We start from the raw sequence: 17368 nt of genomic DNA, 5'->3' as shown, positions 1-17368 counted from the left end.
GCCTGTTGCATCTTAAGTTTGCTTGTCGACATCATGCACTAAGCCCCCCGCCTCGGACCATTTCCTTCGTCCGACCGAGGCAATGTCCACCTTTCCTCCTCCTCCCACCTGCAGAGAGGCTCATCTCTCGGCTTGCAGAATAATCTGAGTCAATTCTATATTGGTGCTCCACGGGACTGAGTGTGAGGCAAGCAACATGTAACCGGGACTCCCGATGGATCCCATTCGCTCTCCATCATCTTGTAATTGGCATTAGCTGGGTTCTTGGCCTCTCTTCACACACCCATGCGATGGTACAATCCGAGACGTGGCCAATCAGTCTGTTTAATGACCTGTAGGTTGCCTTCCCCACGCCGGTCGATAGACTGCGCTCTAGCAGACCTTGTACTGTAACTGCTTTGGCTGCGGATGTTTCTTTCTCCTGCTGCTATTTATGGATCATCGAGAGGATGGGAGAAATCTCGCAGACGCAGTTATAAATACAGCCTGCGATCCGGCCTCTGCCTTGCAGTTCCCCAACCACCCATCTGCAGTTGTCCTAGATCTCCTGTCCCTCTCCCCTCTTCAGTCTTGAGACGTTCATACACCATGCATTCTCTTTCCAAGAGCCTCCTGCTCGTCCTGGGCAGCAACATGCTGGGCGTGAGCGCCGCTCCGGTGGCCGAGGCCGCCACGTCGACCGCTACAGCTGCTGCCACTACCACCACTGCCCCCGCTAACTATGGCAACTACGGCAACTACGGCGACTACGGTGCCTATGGCAATTACCAGAACTACAAGCGTGCTGACGCGGATGAGGCTGCTGCTTCTTCTTCAACCTCGTCGGCCGCCTCCACCACCACTGCCCCGGCCAACTACGGCAACTATGGCAACTATGGGGACTATGGCAGCTATGGTAACTATCAGAACTACAAGCGCGATGCCGATGCCTCCAGCGCTTCGACCACCACCACCACTGCCCCCGCCAATTATGGCAACTACGGAAACTATGGCGACTACGGCAGCTACGGCAACTACCAGAACTACAAGCGCGAGGACGAGGAGTCGACCACCGCTGCTCCTGCCACGACCACCGCGCCCGCCAGCTATGGTAACTACGGGGACTACGGCAACTACGGAAATTACCAGAACTACAAGCGTGAGGAGGAGTCGACCACCTCCGCTGCTGCTGCTAGCACCACCACCGCCGCTCCGGCCAGCTATGGCGACTACGGGAACTACGGCACCTACGGCAACTACGGCTCGTACAAGCGCGACGAGCAGCCCGAGGAGGAGAAGAAGGAAGCCTCGACCACCGAGGCTGCCCCAACCACCACCGCACCCGCCAGCTACGGCGACTATGGCAACTACGGCAACTACGGTAACTACCAGAACTACAAGCGCGACGAGAGCTCCTCTACCACCACGAGTTCTGCCGCTACCACTACTACTACCACCACCACTGCCCCCGCCAGCTACGGCGACTACGGCAACTACGGCACCTACGGGAACTATGGCTCGTACAAGCGGGAGGAGGAGCCCGCCGCCAAGGAGGCAGAGGAAGCCTCTTCCGCGACCTCGACCGCCACGGCGAGCGCCACCACCGCCCCGGCCGGCTACGGGGACTACGGAAACTACGGCAACTACGGCAACTACGGGACCTACCAGAACTATTAGATTCTGACGCTTCAAGGCCATGGAAGAAAGAAAGGAGGGGACATGAACCTAATGATTGTGTAAAGTTGCTCTTTCGGAAGAGGACAGAATGAGCGTGACGTGACAAGGGCCCGGGAACGATGACACGACCGTCCGGGTGTACGCCGTACTACTATGTGTACTCATCGGGAACAGGAGGTCAATCCTGGTAATGTGGATCTCAGATGCTCGGTCTTTTTCTTTTTTCTTCTCTTCTGTATTTAGCTTAGATTCGCGAGCATTGAATATTGACCGTTGATAACAAGATACAAGTACTGTGCCTTTTCTGATTGCCGATTGTCGATTGTCGATGCTGCCGGCATTGATTATGTCACGTGACTCAATTAGTTAGGCGTACCATGCTGCTAGCTTACGTTTGCTTCCTTCGCCGCATGATGCATCAGCCTCATGATTCTATTTTTGTAAAGGTGGCCAGCTCAAGCTGGTCAAAGTTAGCTTTTCTCTGAAGTTCGTTGTGTTGATCCATGGTACTTGTTGTGTGTTGGAAGATGACCGGGGCCTACGTGTACAACGGAAATATATTTGGAAGGTAAGCGGGCAAGCTGACGCATCGAACAGCTTTCCTGAATTGTGCAGTCCAGCACCTCGACAATAAACCTAATAATCTGAGGGTATCATCTGCCTCAGCAATCAACATGGGATAAGCTTCGCTGAAATGTGCTGTGACAGGTTTGGAGGAAAAAAGTAAGAAAAAAGCAAGTCGTGCAATCTCAGAAACAAGATGCGCAGCACAAGCTTTCCGGCGTTCACCGTATGACAAGCTTTCGTGCGAAAGTCAACCAAAAATAATCATGATGAGTAAAAAGACAGATTTACGCAAACGATCCAAGATTTCAACCCGCCGATCTGGAATCGAAACTGCGGGATCGTGCCAGCAAATGGTAACTTCAGTACAGTACAGTGTGCCACTTTTGTGTGGCCGGCAATTGGGTCGTCAGGGCCGATCCCGTTCCCCGCTTCCCCATATTATAGGCTCGAGGGAAGGGGTTTTTCCTTGGTCTCGATGGGCTACGTGGATCCTGAGCTGGGTTGCCGGTCGCCACTTTTATGTCTGTGAGGTCGGTCGCGTAGAGCCGGGCTGTTGCTGTGCGTCGCGATAGATGTAGGTTTGGATCTGATTTGTTTGAGTTCTTGGCTGTATAACTACTTACTGGAATTGTACAGAGTAAAGGTAGGGATTGTGCTGCGAGAACCCAAGGCCCATCAGAACACATCGGTCAAACTCCGACCGTGATCGGGGTGGCCCGCGGTCAGCTGACCCGCACCAGGCGGTTATCTTCCGCTTTAGACGGGATTCGGCCGCCTTTTTACAGTCAGGGAGCTCTTACCGCCTTCAGATGGACCTGGCTGCTGATATCACGCGCGACGCGCTATTGGTTTGGACTATATATACCTCGAATTGATATCTTTGTGGATTTGTTTGAGGTGTAGAAGATGACTTGTTAACTATCTAGTAGAGCACGAAAGAAGGCTGCTACCATTTACCTTTACTGCGTAACAGCACCGTTGCCTGCAATGGCCTCAGCAGAATACTCAGTTTTTGGTTGGATGTATTACATTGACTCGTGGGATTACTATGATCGCTGTAATGAGTATAGTAGACCACCGGCCCTTAGTTTCAATGATTTTTCCCTGTAAACCACTTTCAGCCCGAGGTGATTTATTGGCAGTGGAAGAACAATGACTCGAAATCTCACCGAGAGAGGGAAACGGAAAGGATGCATATCCAGCCAGTGGCCCTATCGGTTGAGTAGGCAGTTGCAAAGCTTAGCTCTGCTCAGAGTTTGCTGAGGCTAACATCTAGGCCCGGAAGCTATCCGAAGTTCTCCACTAGATGCCTCCTAAGCGCGGTGAGGCCGCGTCACTGCACTATAACCTAGCACAGGTTGGTACATAGACACAGTATCTATCCGGTATCTGATGAATCTGATTGGCCTCACTAAGATATCATAGTATCTCATGTACATCCAGGCTGGTATACTAGTGGCCCGGACCGAGCCCCCGGTCTTCGAAAGTCATTAGTAGTTATCTCCTGAGCTGGAATACGAATTGGAGTGGTTAGGCAGCCATATTAGTGTCAGGTGCTCTCTCATCATTGACGTGTTGGTTTGGAATAAGAACATGTTATGCCCCAGTAGTTTTTTTCCGGGCTGATTCCATCCTCTCTCTAGCTCCGCATCATTACGTCTTGTTTGCTACCATTAATTCAGCCATTTTCCGGACGCATGTAAGAAAGCAGCTGGCCATGATCCTGATATCAAAGATTTCCTCGGTGTCGCTAACCCTGCAATTTTGAAGAAACTCTAAGTCGATATGGATCTGCTTCAGTTTGCTTGCGTTTTGGTCATCGACCTCTGCGCCCTATACCACCGCTACACCGACGGACACTGGTCAAGACCAGCACTCTCCTGTGTGGCGTTCACGCATGTCGGTCTATTGATCCATGTCTTGCTGGAGACGCTGAAACAACAGATGAGGTGATGACTTCACCAATTCATCATCGAAAGCCATCTCCCCGTGAAGGCCGGGCTCGAGCTCTGGGAGTACTTGGTGGGGGTCATGAAGGCCAAGTCCGACGCCAGTTCCTACACTTTGACCTATGGGGCGGATGTAGATTGGTCTAAGCTACTGGGCTATGCGTACAAGGCGCCTGTCAACCACGGCGGAAAAGTGCGTGACGACGCTGCATAAAAGTGGGGACTACTGTTGGATGCTGTGAGTTAGGACACGGAGCCATATTACACAGTGAGCTGCGCTTGAGTGCGGAACCAAGTGTATATCTTGTGCATTCGGAGGATTGTTGAGTTTGATAGACTGTGGGCATGTGGTACCTAGCACGCTTTCTCAAGAGTAGCCTGATCGCTATTGTTTTTACTACTCGCAAGTATTTACTGTTTCGATCTTCGAGTCTCTGCTATCTTGCACCTATACAGAAGCGACACTACGAGTAGTTTTCACGCATCATGAATGAAATAAACAGCATGTATGATGGCCGCTCCAACCATAGTGGAGAGGTTACATAATTTGAGCACTGCAGGCGTAATGAGTACAAAATCACACATTTTTCGATGCCTCCGCAGAAGGAATCCTCCGTACACTGCCATATGAGGCTTTAACCTTATTAGTATACCTGACTGGTTTATCCACTTTCTCTCATTGACTCAGGGTTGAGTGGGCTGGCATGGGTCTTATTCCTGAATGACAGGTTTGCCCTCCAATCACCGAACGCTGCCGAGTATCAGCAGCTGCAACGCCATCGGTGGAAGTAAGTAGTAAAGTATACACCATCATTAACTCGCCTCTTTTTGGCAGGAGGAATACAAAATCTGGAGGACCGAGTACTCCACCAATCGTCATGATACCGACTTGAACTGGGTCGGACCCGTAGTGGAAGCTTGATCGGCAACCGGTGGAGGTCAGAGTTGTTGATCTTGCTGTAGCAGAACTCACCCTTGACAAACTACCCCACTGGATTGACTCTATCCCACATGGTTTCAAAGAAAAGGCTCAACATCATATAAGATCAAAAGAAAAAAAACCATAGACAATAACTTCAGATCATATTGTCTCAGTCGCTTTTTTCTTGTTTGTTTAGTACTTTCATCCAAAGAAAGTCTTTCGAGATCTATTTTCTAGATGAGAGTATACATAAAGAGTTTCTCTTATTTAGAAGATACTATTAGTAGTTTAGAAAACATCTTGGGTAATAAATCTTTTACCATTTATCGATCAATAGGGCCTCAACTTCTATTATTCTTAGAAAGATTAGCTGAACTCTACGGAGTGAAACATCTTTGAATTTGGGTATGAAAGAGAAAAAGCAAGTCAATCTTGACCAAACATGACAAATGACAGGCCCGATTTCGCCGACACGCCGAGCGACAGCAAGAACTCGTCTTTCGCCGTCCCCACCCAATCACCCAAGAGCTATAACATAAGTGGCCGCGAGAGCGGCATCGGAGTCCGCCGCGGGGAAAGCCGAGCGCCATCCAGGCTAGTAAGACTAGACCACATCCCCAGGTATCATAGTCCAGCTGCAGAGACTGAGTCGTGACTTTGTGACCACAGGCGGGAGAGGTGAAAGATAACTCGATCGGCAATGGTAGCTTGCCCATAGCGCATCATCTACTCAGGATCTGCACGGAATGGTTGGCTCCTGCACATGGTTCGTCTCCACCGCCGGGGTCGGAGAGCAACACATTTTTTGGGCAAGGATTAAGGGAACCATCGTCTTTCAGCTGGCCCCAGTGCGCCTGTGAGTCGATCGCTCATTTAAATACATTGGCGCCCGTACGTGAGTCGCTGTCATGACTCTTTGCTTTTTTTCTCTCTTTTCCTTTTGCTTTTTCTTTCCGTTTTTCCTAGATATACCCCCCCGTAGACCTCGGTAGCAACCTGCATTCACCCCTTGCTGCGTACGCGCATTAGACTATGGTCGTGGATGGTGAGCTCCCTTTCTCCCCCCTCAGCCCCCATCGCCAATTTTGCGATCGTCTTTCTGTCTCCTGCGATCGCAACCCACTGACCACTTTTCTCCTCTTTTCCCATGACTGCAGAAAAACAACCCGTGGACAACGGCGACCTGACGCCGGAGCCCTCGCAATATGGCACCGTCAACGAGCGCAAGCTCATGGCCAAGATCGACTGGCATGTGGTGCCGTGCCTGTGTGTGATGTATCTGCTGGCGTTTTTGGATCGGTCAGACCCCCCCTTTGTGCGCGCGCATGCTCCTTGCTCGCTGACATCAAGGACTCGCGCAGTGTCAACATCAGTAACGCGGCGGTCCTGGGCCTCGAAAGCGACCTCCACATCACAACGGGCACGAAATACAACACCGCCCTGACGATCTTCTTCGTCCCGTACATCATCTTCGAAATTCCTTCCAATGTGTTAATGAAGAAATTGAAGCCGCATGCATGGCGTACGTTAACTCAAACACCACGGAAATCTACTTGCGCAACTGAGTGCTGACGCGATTGCCTTTCCGGCGCATAGTCTCGCTGTGTATGTTCGGTTTCGGCCTCGTGATGGTATGTCAGGGTTTCGTGCAGAATTGGGGTGGATTGATGGCCACGCGGTGGTTTCTGGGCATGTTCGAGACGGGATTGTTCCCTGGGTGTGAGTTTCTCTCTCGCGCGGGCGTACGCGATGGGGGTGCGGTGTATTCTTTTCCTTCATACTGATCGCCCGGGTCAAACAGGCTTCTATCTCCTGGGAATGTGGTACAAGCGCAGCGAGGCGCAGAAGCGGTTTAGCTTCTTCTTCAGCTCGACGACGCTGGCCGGCGCGTTTGGCGGGCTGCTGGCGAGCGGCCTCGGCAAGATGGACGGGGTGCGCGGGCTGGCGGGCTGGCGGTGGGTGTTCATCATCGAGGGGATCATCACCTGTGTCGTCGCCATGGGCTGCTTCTTCGTCGTGCCGGACTTCCCCGAGGACGTCAAGTGGCTCACCTCGGAGGAACGGGAGTTCCTGCGCGACAAGCTGGCGCAGGACGCGGGCAAGTCGGCAGTCGATGTGAAGACGGGCTGGCGCGATATCCTGGCCGTGTTCAAGGATTGTATGTGCTTCCCGAAAGGATGGTTTGTGCGGTGCAACTGACTGGACGATCTGCAGACAAGATCTTCATCGGTGGATGGATGTATTTCGGCCAGGTGGTCACGGCTTACGGTATGTCTACCCTGGTGTTCGTGGATGGGGACACATTGACTAATAATTTATGTGCTGCGCGCAGGATACGCGTACTTCGCGCCGACCATCATAAAAACGTTTGGCTACGGAGGTATGTCATGTTATTCCCACCATCTACACCAGCATGCGCATGCGCTGACCCACCGTGTGTAGCCATCAAGACCCAGTTCTACTCCATCCCCCCCTGGGCCGCCGCGTTCGGCTTCTCCATGTGCATCGCCTACCTGTCCGATCGCTTCCAGCACCGCTTCCTCTTCACCCTGCTGCCCATGCTGGTCGCCATGGCCGGGTTCGGCATCCTCATCAACATCCACAGCACCTCGCAGCACCACATCCAGTACGGGGCGCTCTTCCTGGTGACAAGCGGCTGCTACAGCGCCATGCCCGTGCTCGTGTGCTGGTTCGCCATGAACCTGGGCGGTCATCGGCGCCGCAGTGTGGGAACCGCCTGGCAGATTGGATTCGGCAATAGTGCGTATCCCTTCTCCCCATATCCTCCCCTCAAATCTTACCCCCAAAAGTACTAACCCTCACGAATCGGTAAATAGTCGGCGGCATCATCTCCACCTACTCCTTCCTGTCGAAGGACGCTCCCTTCTACCGCAACGGCTACATCATCGGTGTCTCCTTCCTCGCCTTCTCGGCCGCCATGTCCTGCCTGTACTTCCTGGCCATCTGGCACGACAACCGCAAACGCGACCGGGCGATTGCCGACGGCACGGTCGATGTCAACGCCATCACCGAGGCCGAGGAGGAGTATATGGGCGATATGGCGCCCACGTATCGGTATGCTTATTAATCTGCGCTCGAGTGTCATGGGCCTTTGTTGTTGGATGGATTTTCTGTTTTCTGTGTTGCACAATAATAATGAGGAGGGGTGGGAGGAATGAGAGCCGGCCGATGTCGGCGTGTATGATTCATGAATGAAAGATTAGACTTGACTGGCTTTGACTGCTTTAGCTGTTTTGGGGATAGAAAGGCGGAGGTTGCCGATGTGTAGGGAGGGAGGGTGTGTTCACCGGGGGCGGGTCAGATTGGACCGAGGTCCGGGATGGGGTCCACGGCGGATGGGGCGGAGTTGTGCGCTTATGCGTGAAGCTCATATGCAGCTGACTCACCACGTGAATTATGCATGAATCAGCATGGGCGTGTCGGATTGTGGGCTTTCAACTGTTATGCAATGAAATGCTAGATGAGGTAGATTTCTGGTGGAGAGTAAAGATTGTAGGATGTTCTGTGGTGCAATGTACATGCTGGCTTGCGCTGGTGTCAGATAATCTGCATATCCAGCAAGGTAAGATCCGAGAGTTCACCGTGAGAAATCCATAGGGACAGTACTATAAGTTAAACATGGATAGGTTGGTAACGATTCCAGCCGGCATATATGCAACCGAATTTGTCCACCGTACGAGGGTCCAGACAGTTTAGCCGTTGGGGATCACTAATGACCCCATTGCAAGTCGCCATCCCGCAGCGCGATGGCGAATTCAGCTTGTCCGGGAATGCCGAGAAATGTCATACAACCTTTGACCTCGCTTAAATCCCCTGATGCATATGGTGCCAACCTTCTGCAGCCTTGCCCGGGACCTGCATGTCAGACCTTCGAATCAAGTCATGGATTGGGGTAAGAGCTGGAACAACCAAATCTGTGCCTATTGACTCGGGCAGATCCAAGGATCTGTTGCGGCAACCCCAAGCCGACACCCAGGCATACCCCATCTGATGGGTTGCTGAAGAGTCAAATCTTATCTTATCGATTGCAAGCATCGACGCTGGATTAGAAGCGCAACAGGTTCTGCACGACCAAGCGACCTGGTCCCGAAGCCCTCATTGCGGGAGGATATCGCGTAATCGCGGCTAGCGATGGTACAATGCACGACCACGACAAATCAGAACCGCATCAGGATGCATCCGGTTGTATATCGTGCAGAAGCGAGGTGTTAGCCTCTGCGTAGCTTACCATGAGCAATGAGGAAAAAGTGTTGCTGGATGATGCCATTCCATCAACAGCTGGCAGGCGCGAAGGACGTCTCCATTCACTGTAGCAGCGGTACACTCACCCACGAAAACAAATATAAACCACGCGACGAGGCGGGCAGTCCATTGTAAACTCCCAGAGCACCCACCAAGCACCTTGTACATACCCCCCGGCCACCATGGCCTCCATCCTCCTCCTCCTGGCCGCAGCAGCCTCCACCGTCCTCGCCGATGGCCAATACCGCTCGCGTCCGGACCTCTCCCCGCCCCAGCTGAACGTCACCGTCGAGGCTCCCGACGCCAATGGCACCGAGTACGTGTTCGTTGCGCCGTACGGAGGCTCTCTCGCGCAGCCGGGCGCCTACATCTATCGCAAGAACGGCGACCTGATCTGGTCCGGCATCGGCTACTACGCGGGCTTCGTGGGCAACTTCCACCGCACCACGTACAACGAGCAGCCCGTGCTGCAGGCCTTCCAGGGGACCATTGATAACACCCATGGCGAAGGCTGGGGGTACCAGGTGCTCTTGGATCAGAACTACCAGCACGTCGCCACGGCCAAGGCGGCCAACCACCGCGTGCCTTCCATCCACGAGTTCAATGTCATTGATGGGAAGACCGCGTTGGTGGAGGTGTACACCCCTACACCTTGGAATCTGTCAGCGTATGGGGGGAACGCGTCGCAGCAGTGGATTGGGGATGGGTATTTCCAGGGTATGTCCTTTCTGTGCAGCCTCATGAGAGACGAGTAGACTGGAGTAACACCGCTGCGCAGAATTCGACATCGCAACCGGCGACCTGATCTTCGAATGGAACGCGCTCGACCACATCGATCCAGCTGGTACGTATCCCCAGCCTCTCTCTTCCGTCATACCAAACACCAAACTAACCCCGACCCAAACAGAAAGCCTGATCTCCCTCGCCTCCGCGGCGGCCGACAGCGCCCTCACCGCCTCGACAAGCTGGGACTTCATCCACATCAACAGCGTCGACAAAGACAGCGAGGGCAACTACCTCGTCTCGTCCCGGCACCTCTCCACCATCTTCAAAGTCAACGGCACCGACGGCCGCATCCTCTGGCGATTGAGCTATTCCAACCCCTCCACCTTCACTCTGCCCACGGGCTTCGCCTTCGGCTTCCAGCACCACGCCCGCTGGCACGCCCAGTCTGCAACCAAAGAGACCATCTCCTTCTTCGACAACTCCAACGCCGGCACCGGACTAGTGTACAACAACGTCTCGCGCGCGCTCGTCGTGGAACTCGATCTCCAAACCAAGACAGCGACGGTGCTGCGCGAGGCGCCCGCGCCGTACAGCATCAGCGCGGCCTCGCAGGGCGACGCGCAGTTTCTGGACGATGGGCGCGTCTTCGTGAACTGGGGGTCGGCGGGCGCGGTCACGGAGTTTGATGCCGACGATGACGTGGTGTATCATGCGTGGATCGCCGGGAACGGAGCGATGAGTTATCGTGGGTTTTTGGGGAATTGGACGGGGACCCCCGCGGAGGCGCCGGCCATCGTGGCGTATTTGGATGACAGTGCTAAGCGGGATGAGTTGAGGGTGTATGTGTCCTGGAATGGGGATACGGAGACGGTCGGGTGGCGGTTTTATGGGCTCAGTCTGGGGACGGGGAGGAATGCCACGACCTCCGGGCCGGTGTTCCTGGGCCAGGTGGAGAGAAGTTCGTTCGAGACGGTTTTGATCACGGATCGTGTCGGGGTGGTTGGGTCCACGGGCAGGGTTTATGCTGTGGCTGTGGGGAAGGAGGGTGGTGTTTTGGGACGGACGAGGGCGGTGCCTGTGCAGGAGTGGGTGGCCTTGGTTTGAGGGTGGTGTTCTGAAAATTTGGTGATTTGAGGAAAAGTCTTGAGAGGTGGTGTTACGATTGATGAGAGAACGAGATGAAACTTGTCTGGTTTGGGGTTTCAGATATCGGACTATACTGCTGGCTTCAGCTTCTGTGTCTTTAGACCTGCCTTCGCATACTCGACCACCACTTTGTCCGTCCGGTGAATCTGACCCATTACATAACCCTGGTTCCGTATCTCCCTTGGTAGAATGTTGTCCTCACTGCCATTCTTCAGAGTCCCGATGTTGGTCGTCAGCAGCTCATCGTGCGTGAGCATGTAGTTCATCGCCTTTCTGAACGGGCGGTTGCGCGAGGTAGCGAGCTCGATCGCGTGGCCCTTGTAGTACCGCTGGTAGGAGCTCCACGAGCGTCGGCCACGGACCATCTCGTAGAGTGGGCCCAGTGTCGGAATGCACGAGGCCAGGATGATCACGTTCGATTCGAGGCTGAGTTAGGAAAGATGGTTAGTCCTGCCCTACATGAACCGATGCGTGAGGTCAGCCTTACCTGGTCCAGATGACGAGGTCGGCAGTTGCATCTAGGTCCAGTGTTAGAGATGGAATAGTCCCTGTTTCAAAATCTGTACCTTCACGTCGAGTCCGTCGTGTCATAAAGCCCCGGGAGCTGGTTACACTTGACGATGGCCATTGCACACGCACTGCACGCGTGATGAGCAACATTAGCTCCTCTACAAAGAGAGCGGTGTTTCCAACTCACATGGCGCCCAATCCCAGCGCCGCACATAGAGCGATCTTCTTTCTGAACGTCATTGGCAGCGACGAGAGAACGACCGTGGGATACACCGCTAGATAGAGGTCGACACAGGCGGAGACAGCTATATCGAAATTGTAAGTTTGGCGCACATTTGCAGCACAAAGACGGGTCCACGAGAATACCTCCAGTGAATATCGCATAGTCCACCAGTACAACTTGCGCCCGGCACGTTGCACCTTGGCTCAACAGCTGTGTCTTCCAGAGAGCCTGCGGCGGGTCGCACATGGTGAACAGCACAATGATGCAGATACTCGATGTCACGAACACCGTCCCTGCCAACGCCCACAGGAAGACCTGGTGGAAGCGCCCGGGGTTCAAGATTTGGTTTAACAGTGCAGCAATGGCCAGCTTGGGGGTGGCAAATGACATGATGCCCAGCGCGAAGTTAATATAGTTGAGCAGCAGCACTTGTTCTAGTCGATCCATGCCTCCTTTCTCGACGATGGCGGCCGTGTGCTTGCCGTAACCTAGAGCCACGACGGCGGTGGTGAGGGTGGTGTACCCCGCGAGGATGAACTGTTGCAATTAGCATAATTTAGAATCTCCGCAGAGGATACAACTAGTATACGACCGGGAGAAGACTCACTGTCGCGAGTGCAATGATATAGTCGTCCAAGCCGATGTTTTTCAGCATCCGAGATCGGATGTAGAGGCGAGCGGACACCGTGACAGCACTCACGGAGAAAAAGGCCCAAAACACCCCGAGGATCTTGGGTCCCTTGGTTTGGCTAGCATACTCGAGAGTCATGGCTCTTGGAATGGAACAGCCACATTGAGCTTGAGTTCGAGTTCACCGCGCGCTCATCTGCGGACTGTATTGGTTGTGAAATGAGAAATGTGCACGCGTGTGGGTGTAAAAGGCGACGGGAATCGAGTTGAGAGGGAAAGGACGCTTTCCTGGTCCACGTACTAACTGTGTGATCCCTGGTAGATTCAAGTCCATAGACTGAACCAGTTTGCTTTACTAGGTGGATACGGTGCACTAGTTTGCAACCATACGTTGGAGATGCTCCTATGTCGCTGACTGGTCGCCTCGTCCGGCTAATCCAAAATACAGCGCTGTCAGCGACCAGCGGAGGCCGATCTTCGGGCTAGTGTGCTGCCTCGATATTAAAGGCTGCTGCCGTTGAGCCGAGCCCGATGGGTCGAACGGGAGGATTTAATCTCAGATCCTAGTCTAGTTTCAACCCGGTTCAGCCGATACACTCTTAGAGCCAAACTACGTCCAGTCAGTTGTGAACTAAGGATTTAATCCTTACTCGTAAGAGGACTATCCAGCTGACATGTGACATTATCCCTGTAGGCGGAGCATTTCTGACTTCTGATTGAGCCGGCTGCATGGTTCCCCGCCTGTCATATCAATGTGGTTGAGCAAGTTCAGGGGAAGTGTGTGTCAACCTGAGCCCTACCCCGACATAGCCGGGCTTATATGCCCGTGCCTGTCTGCGCGTTTTTGGCCTTAGTTCACTCATCGATTGCTTCTATTGCTTCTCATACCCAGCCTTGTTCTACCTCCGGACACATCCCAGCTCTCACCATGCCACACAAGAACGGCGCACTCAACAAGGAGACCGATGTGGCGCAGCTTGCCATCTCTCCCAATCTTCCTACCCACATCCCCTTGCTCCTGGGCCAGATCCATATCAAAGGAGAAATATACCTCGACGCAAGCCCCCAAACACGGGTGGACCTGCTTGAGAGCGCCAGATCCCTCGTGTATGCACTCGAAACCCCCCGCGAGGCGATACTCAGACACTGCTGGTCCGAGGTACGTGCAATACCAACCGTGATTCACCGCGCACAACACTCGAAAGCATTGGCACTGTATACTGGGATCTAGACAACCAGCTACGCCGCCATCGAGACCGGAATCAATGCTGGTCTCCTCACAGCGCTCGGCACGACCGACCAAGCCACGTCCGTCGCCCAGCTCGCCAAAACCATAAATGTCGACCCGGTCCTTCTCGGTGCGTTGCGCACATCCCCCCAATGTCCCAGCACAATCACCCCTACCTAACCTGAAGCAACAGGCCGCCTAACCAAACACCTCGCCGCAATGGGCGTCCTCCTCGAAACCGGCAAAGACTCCTACCAACCCACAGGCTTCTCCAAAACCCTGACCGAGCAGAAATACAGCGACGCCTTTCCGCTCATGTACACTCTGCCCAGCCACAAAACCCCAATCCCCCTCACCCCCATTACCCCTACTAATGATCATACCCCGTAACAGGACCACCCGGTTCACGCAAGGCTTCCTCGCCCTCCCCACCTTCCTCGCCCAAACCCACTACGCCAACCCAACCAGCCCCACCGAAACCGCCTTCCAACTCGGCCACCGCACCACCCTCAACTTCTTCGAGCACGTCCAGCGCGAGCCCGACACCGCCCGCCGCTTCAACAATCACATGGGCGTGTACGCGCAGGGCCGGCCACGCTGGATGAATCCGGGCTTCTACCCGGTGCAGCAACAGCTCATCGAGGGGGCCGTCCCCGCCATCGGCGACGAGGGCGTGTTGCTGGTCGACGTCGCCGGGAGCTTCGGGCATGATCTCCTCGACTTCCGACGGAAGTGGCCCGATGTGCCGGGTCGGTTGGTGCTGCAGGATTTGCCGGAGGTGGTGGCGTCCGTGCCGGGGGAGGTGCGGGAGCACGGGATCGAGGTAATGGGGTATGATTTTTTTACGGCGCAGCCGGCCATCGGTGAGATTCTTCCTTTTGTTGTTGGAGATAGGTTGTAAGGAGGGAGAAGTGTGGGGGGATGGTGATATGCTTGGTGCTAATGGTCGGGACAGGCGCCCGCGCGTACTACCTGCATTCGATCCTGCACGACTGGCCGGATGATCTCTGCCGGAGGATTCTGGCGAATCTGACGGCGGCCATGACGCCTGGGTACAGTAAGTTGCTCATCAATGAGAATGTTATCCCGGATACGGGGGCGTATTGGGAGACGACGAGTTTGGATTTCATCATGATGAGTATTGGGTCTGGGGAGCGGACGCAGAGCCAGTGGCGGGGGTTGTTGGAGGGCCGGGTTGCGGGTGGTGAAGATCTGGGCGGCGCAGCGCGGGGTTGAGAGCTTGATTGAGTGTGAGCTGGTTTGGTCATATTGGCAGCAGGGGAATGTGGTGAGTTTGGGTGAGAGTCGATGCAGATTGTGCTCGAGTGGAGATTAGGGCTGGCGGATGTGATCCAGTACATCTACCTAAATACTGTCCTTGTGATCCAGAAGACCAGCTGTGCAATCGTATATGAAAGGCGAGTGTGTCAATTATGTCATTGAATGTATTCATCATGGCTTTAAAGAATCTCGACTTTATCATTTAAAATCAGGGGAGATGCTAGACCCCAGTCTGAGCGCGTCTCTGCTCCCGCCGCCAGAACCGCTGCAACACCACCAGCATCAACAACATGCACACATCCAACGCAATCGTCCAATTGTACCCGATTAGATACCGCGGCGCATCCACCGTCTTCCACACCCTATTTCCCAAATTAGCCAGGACTTCCATAATACAAATCGGGGCCACCCCGAAGGCACACCTGGGATACTCACAGCAACGGAATCCACGCCCCAAACGTATTCCCAACCGTATTCATCGCGCTGATCACCAACGCGCGCTCCTCCGCGCTCCGCGCGCAGATCTCATTCGCCCACGCATAGATGATCGCCGCGATCCCATCCGCCGTGCCGGACAAAAAGAACGCAAAGAATTTCAGGCCGACCGGCACGCGCCAGATCGCTAGCACCACACAGGCGAAGATGTTCAGCCCCGCCGTCGTGGCAATCAGCGCCACCTTCACGTCGTAGATGTCCGACAGCACGCCGCAGAGAATCGACGAGATGATCGTCACCGCCGGCGAGACGGTGGTGATCGTGTTGATGCTCTCGACCGAGTAGCCCTCGGCTTTCAGCCACAGCGAGAGGCCGCTGTTCGAGGAGACGCCGTCCGCTTGGGAGAAGAAGAACGCAAAGCCCACTAGCACCCAGAGGCGCCAGCCCTTGAGGATGGTGAGGATGCGCGGGAGGGTGAAGGGCTGGCGCGGTTGGCGGTGTTCGGCGGCCATGCGGGCTTGTGCTAGGTTGATTTCTTCCGGGGTTAAGAAGCGGGATTTGCATTTATCGGGCGTACTGGGGAGGAGGCACAGGCCGAGGAAGGCGATGGGGATGGTGCATGCGAAGCCTGGGCTAGTGGTTAGGATTGAGGCAAGCAAGACTATGCGGATTCTGGATTAGGGGAGGGGGAGGGGCTTACAGATGATATACAGCCAGCGCCAGCCCTCGATGCCATACCGCCCGTTGAGTCGGGCGTAGGCGCCCGCTTGAATATACCCCGAGCTCATGCTGCCCACTTGACTGGCGATGAAGAAGATGGCTCCGCGGCGTGCCAGTTCAGAGCGCTTATACCAGCAGCCCAGGTACCATTGGACAGCGGGGAAGAAGAAGCCGCCTAGGGCGCCGACGAAGAAGCGTAAGGCGTACAGCTGCGTGACACTGGTCGCTTTGTATTGTGCCAAAGTGAACACGCCCCACAGAAGGTCGGCGACTGGTAGGAAGTAGTTCACCGGGAAGCGCGTCATCTGCCAGAGGATGTCAATGGTTAGACTCTCTGTATCCCGAGGAGAGGATCGCTGGTGGAACGTACAGCCAATGTCAAGGGGATCTGCATTGTGATAAACCCGACCCTTGAAGCTATTAGAACCTTTGGTAATCGACCCGTCGGCGAGGCACGTACATGTACACGGTATTCAGGTAATTCAGCTGATTGCCGTACATCTTCAAGTCCTCCCTCATACCGCTGACATAGGCGGTGCTCGTGGCGGAGGAATCGAGCACTTTAGCCCAGTAGGCCAGGAACACAAACACAATGATAAGGCCGTCCAGCTTGAGAATGAGGCGTCGCTCGGCGGGTGTGTCGGTAGGCGCAAACCATTGATACCATTTCTGACGCCCCTGAATTTCAGATGATGGTTGCTGGAACTGTGCATCTTTGGTGTCAGATGCTTCGGGGATGGGGGCTTCCACTGCACGAGGCGCCTTCTCGATAAAGGCGCTCATGTTAGGGCTTGTGGAGGAAAGCGCAAATTTCGGATTTCAAAAATACAAGTTGTCGTAGAAAGATTATCCTCCATCTCTGCAGACAAGCGCGTAGATATTTGTTCAACCCTGAAGCACGCCACTTTTAGCGTGAATGGCGAGTAGTGGCAGGGATTCACCCCACCATTCAAAAGCTGATAGAGTTGCGTGCCTCGTGGGCTGGATGTCTTGGCGACGCTATACTAGCCGCGCCGAAATCGGGTGATTTGGTCCCGTAGCCGAGCGAGACGAGCTCGGCTATTTCCTCGGGACTGCTGTTCCAATGCCAACTGGAAATGACAATCAGAGCC

General features: G+C 54.4%; 7 protein-coding genes across 7 annotated transcripts; 5 read left to right on the top strand and 2 right to left on the bottom strand.

Annotated features, from left to right (window-relative positions):
• Positions 1 to 516: 516 nt before the first annotated feature.
• Positions 517 to 1993, top strand: ASPACDRAFT_114477 (uncharacterized protein). Its single transcript, XM_020195806.1, has one exon. The coding sequence runs from the start codon at positions 589 to 591 to the stop codon at positions 1654 to 1656; it is 1068 nt and encodes a 355-aa protein (XP_020058331.1). The 5' UTR covers positions 517 to 588; the 3' UTR covers positions 1657 to 1993.
• A 1856-nt stretch (positions 1994 to 3849) lies between these two features.
• ASPACDRAFT_1854008 (uncharacterized protein) lies at positions 3850 to 4611 on the top strand. The gene is made up of 3 exons (XM_020197351.1): positions 3850 to 3922; positions 3994 to 4172; positions 4203 to 4611. The coding sequence occupies exons 2-3, from the start codon at positions 4009 to 4011 to the stop codon at positions 4384 to 4386; spliced, it is 348 nt and encodes a 115-aa protein (XP_020058330.1). The 5' UTR covers positions 3850 to 3922; positions 3994 to 4008; the 3' UTR covers positions 4387 to 4611.
• A 1468-nt stretch (positions 4612 to 6079) lies between these two features.
• On the top strand, positions 6080 to 8329 carry ASPACDRAFT_76444 (uncharacterized protein). The gene is made up of 9 exons (XM_020204715.1): positions 6080 to 6139; positions 6252 to 6393; positions 6456 to 6616; positions 6691 to 6813; positions 6896 to 7252; positions 7309 to 7362; positions 7427 to 7474; positions 7537 to 7854; positions 7932 to 8329. Exons 1-9 carry the CDS (start codon positions 6127 to 6129, stop codon positions 8180 to 8182), a joined length of 1467 nt encoding a protein of 488 aa, XP_020058329.1. The 5' UTR covers positions 6080 to 6126; the 3' UTR covers positions 8183 to 8329.
• A 1210-nt stretch (positions 8330 to 9539) lies between these two features.
• On the top strand, positions 9540 to 11187 carry ASPACDRAFT_24778 (arylsulfotransferase family protein; the record flags this gene model as incomplete). Its single annotated transcript, XM_020199289.1, has 2 exons — positions 9540 to 10074; positions 10136 to 11187. The coding sequence occupies 2 exons, from the start codon at positions 9540 to 9542 to the stop codon at positions 11185 to 11187; spliced, it is 1587 nt and encodes a 528-aa protein (XP_020058328.1).
• A 110-nt stretch (positions 11188 to 11297) lies between these two features.
• Positions 11298 to 12731, bottom strand: ASPACDRAFT_40804 (uncharacterized protein; the record flags this gene model as incomplete). Its single annotated transcript, XM_020200820.1, has 6 exons — positions 11298 to 11655; positions 11717 to 11747; positions 11842 to 11867; positions 11927 to 12044; positions 12106 to 12499; positions 12570 to 12731. The coding sequence occupies 6 exons, from the start codon at positions 12729 to 12731 to the stop codon at positions 11298 to 11300; spliced, it is 1089 nt and encodes a 362-aa protein (XP_020058327.1).
• A 789-nt stretch (positions 12732 to 13520) lies between these two features.
• On the top strand, positions 13521 to 15056 carry ASPACDRAFT_50756 (uncharacterized protein; the record flags this gene model as incomplete). The annotated part of the gene is made up of 5 exons (XM_020202392.1): positions 13521 to 13751; positions 13824 to 13950; positions 14008 to 14137; positions 14214 to 14683; positions 14776 to 15056. The coding sequence occupies 5 exons, from the start codon at positions 13521 to 13523 to the stop codon at positions 15054 to 15056; spliced, it is 1239 nt and encodes a 412-aa protein (XP_020058326.1).
• A 233-nt stretch (positions 15057 to 15289) lies between these two features.
• Positions 15290 to 17039, bottom strand: ASPACDRAFT_1879465 (uncharacterized protein; the record flags this gene model as incomplete). The annotated part of the gene is made up of 6 exons (XM_020198165.1): positions 15290 to 15463; positions 15537 to 16164; positions 16237 to 16561; positions 16627 to 16666; positions 16717 to 16934; positions 17007 to 17039. The coding sequence occupies 6 exons, from the start codon at positions 17037 to 17039 to the stop codon at positions 15322 to 15324; spliced, it is 1386 nt and encodes a 461-aa protein (XP_020058325.1). The 3' UTR covers positions 15290 to 15321.
• Between the last annotated feature and the right edge of the window lie 329 nt (positions 17040 to 17368).

Source organism: Aspergillus aculeatus, assembly GCF_001890905.1.
Source record: "Aspergillus aculeatus ATCC 16872 unplaced genomic scaffold ASPACscaffold_4, whole genome shotgun sequence".
In the NCBI taxonomy this organism is placed as follows: Eukaryota; Fungi; Ascomycota; class Eurotiomycetes; order Eurotiales; family Aspergillaceae; genus Aspergillus; species Aspergillus aculeatus.
This window is presented reverse-complemented; position numbering and strand designations above follow the sequence as displayed.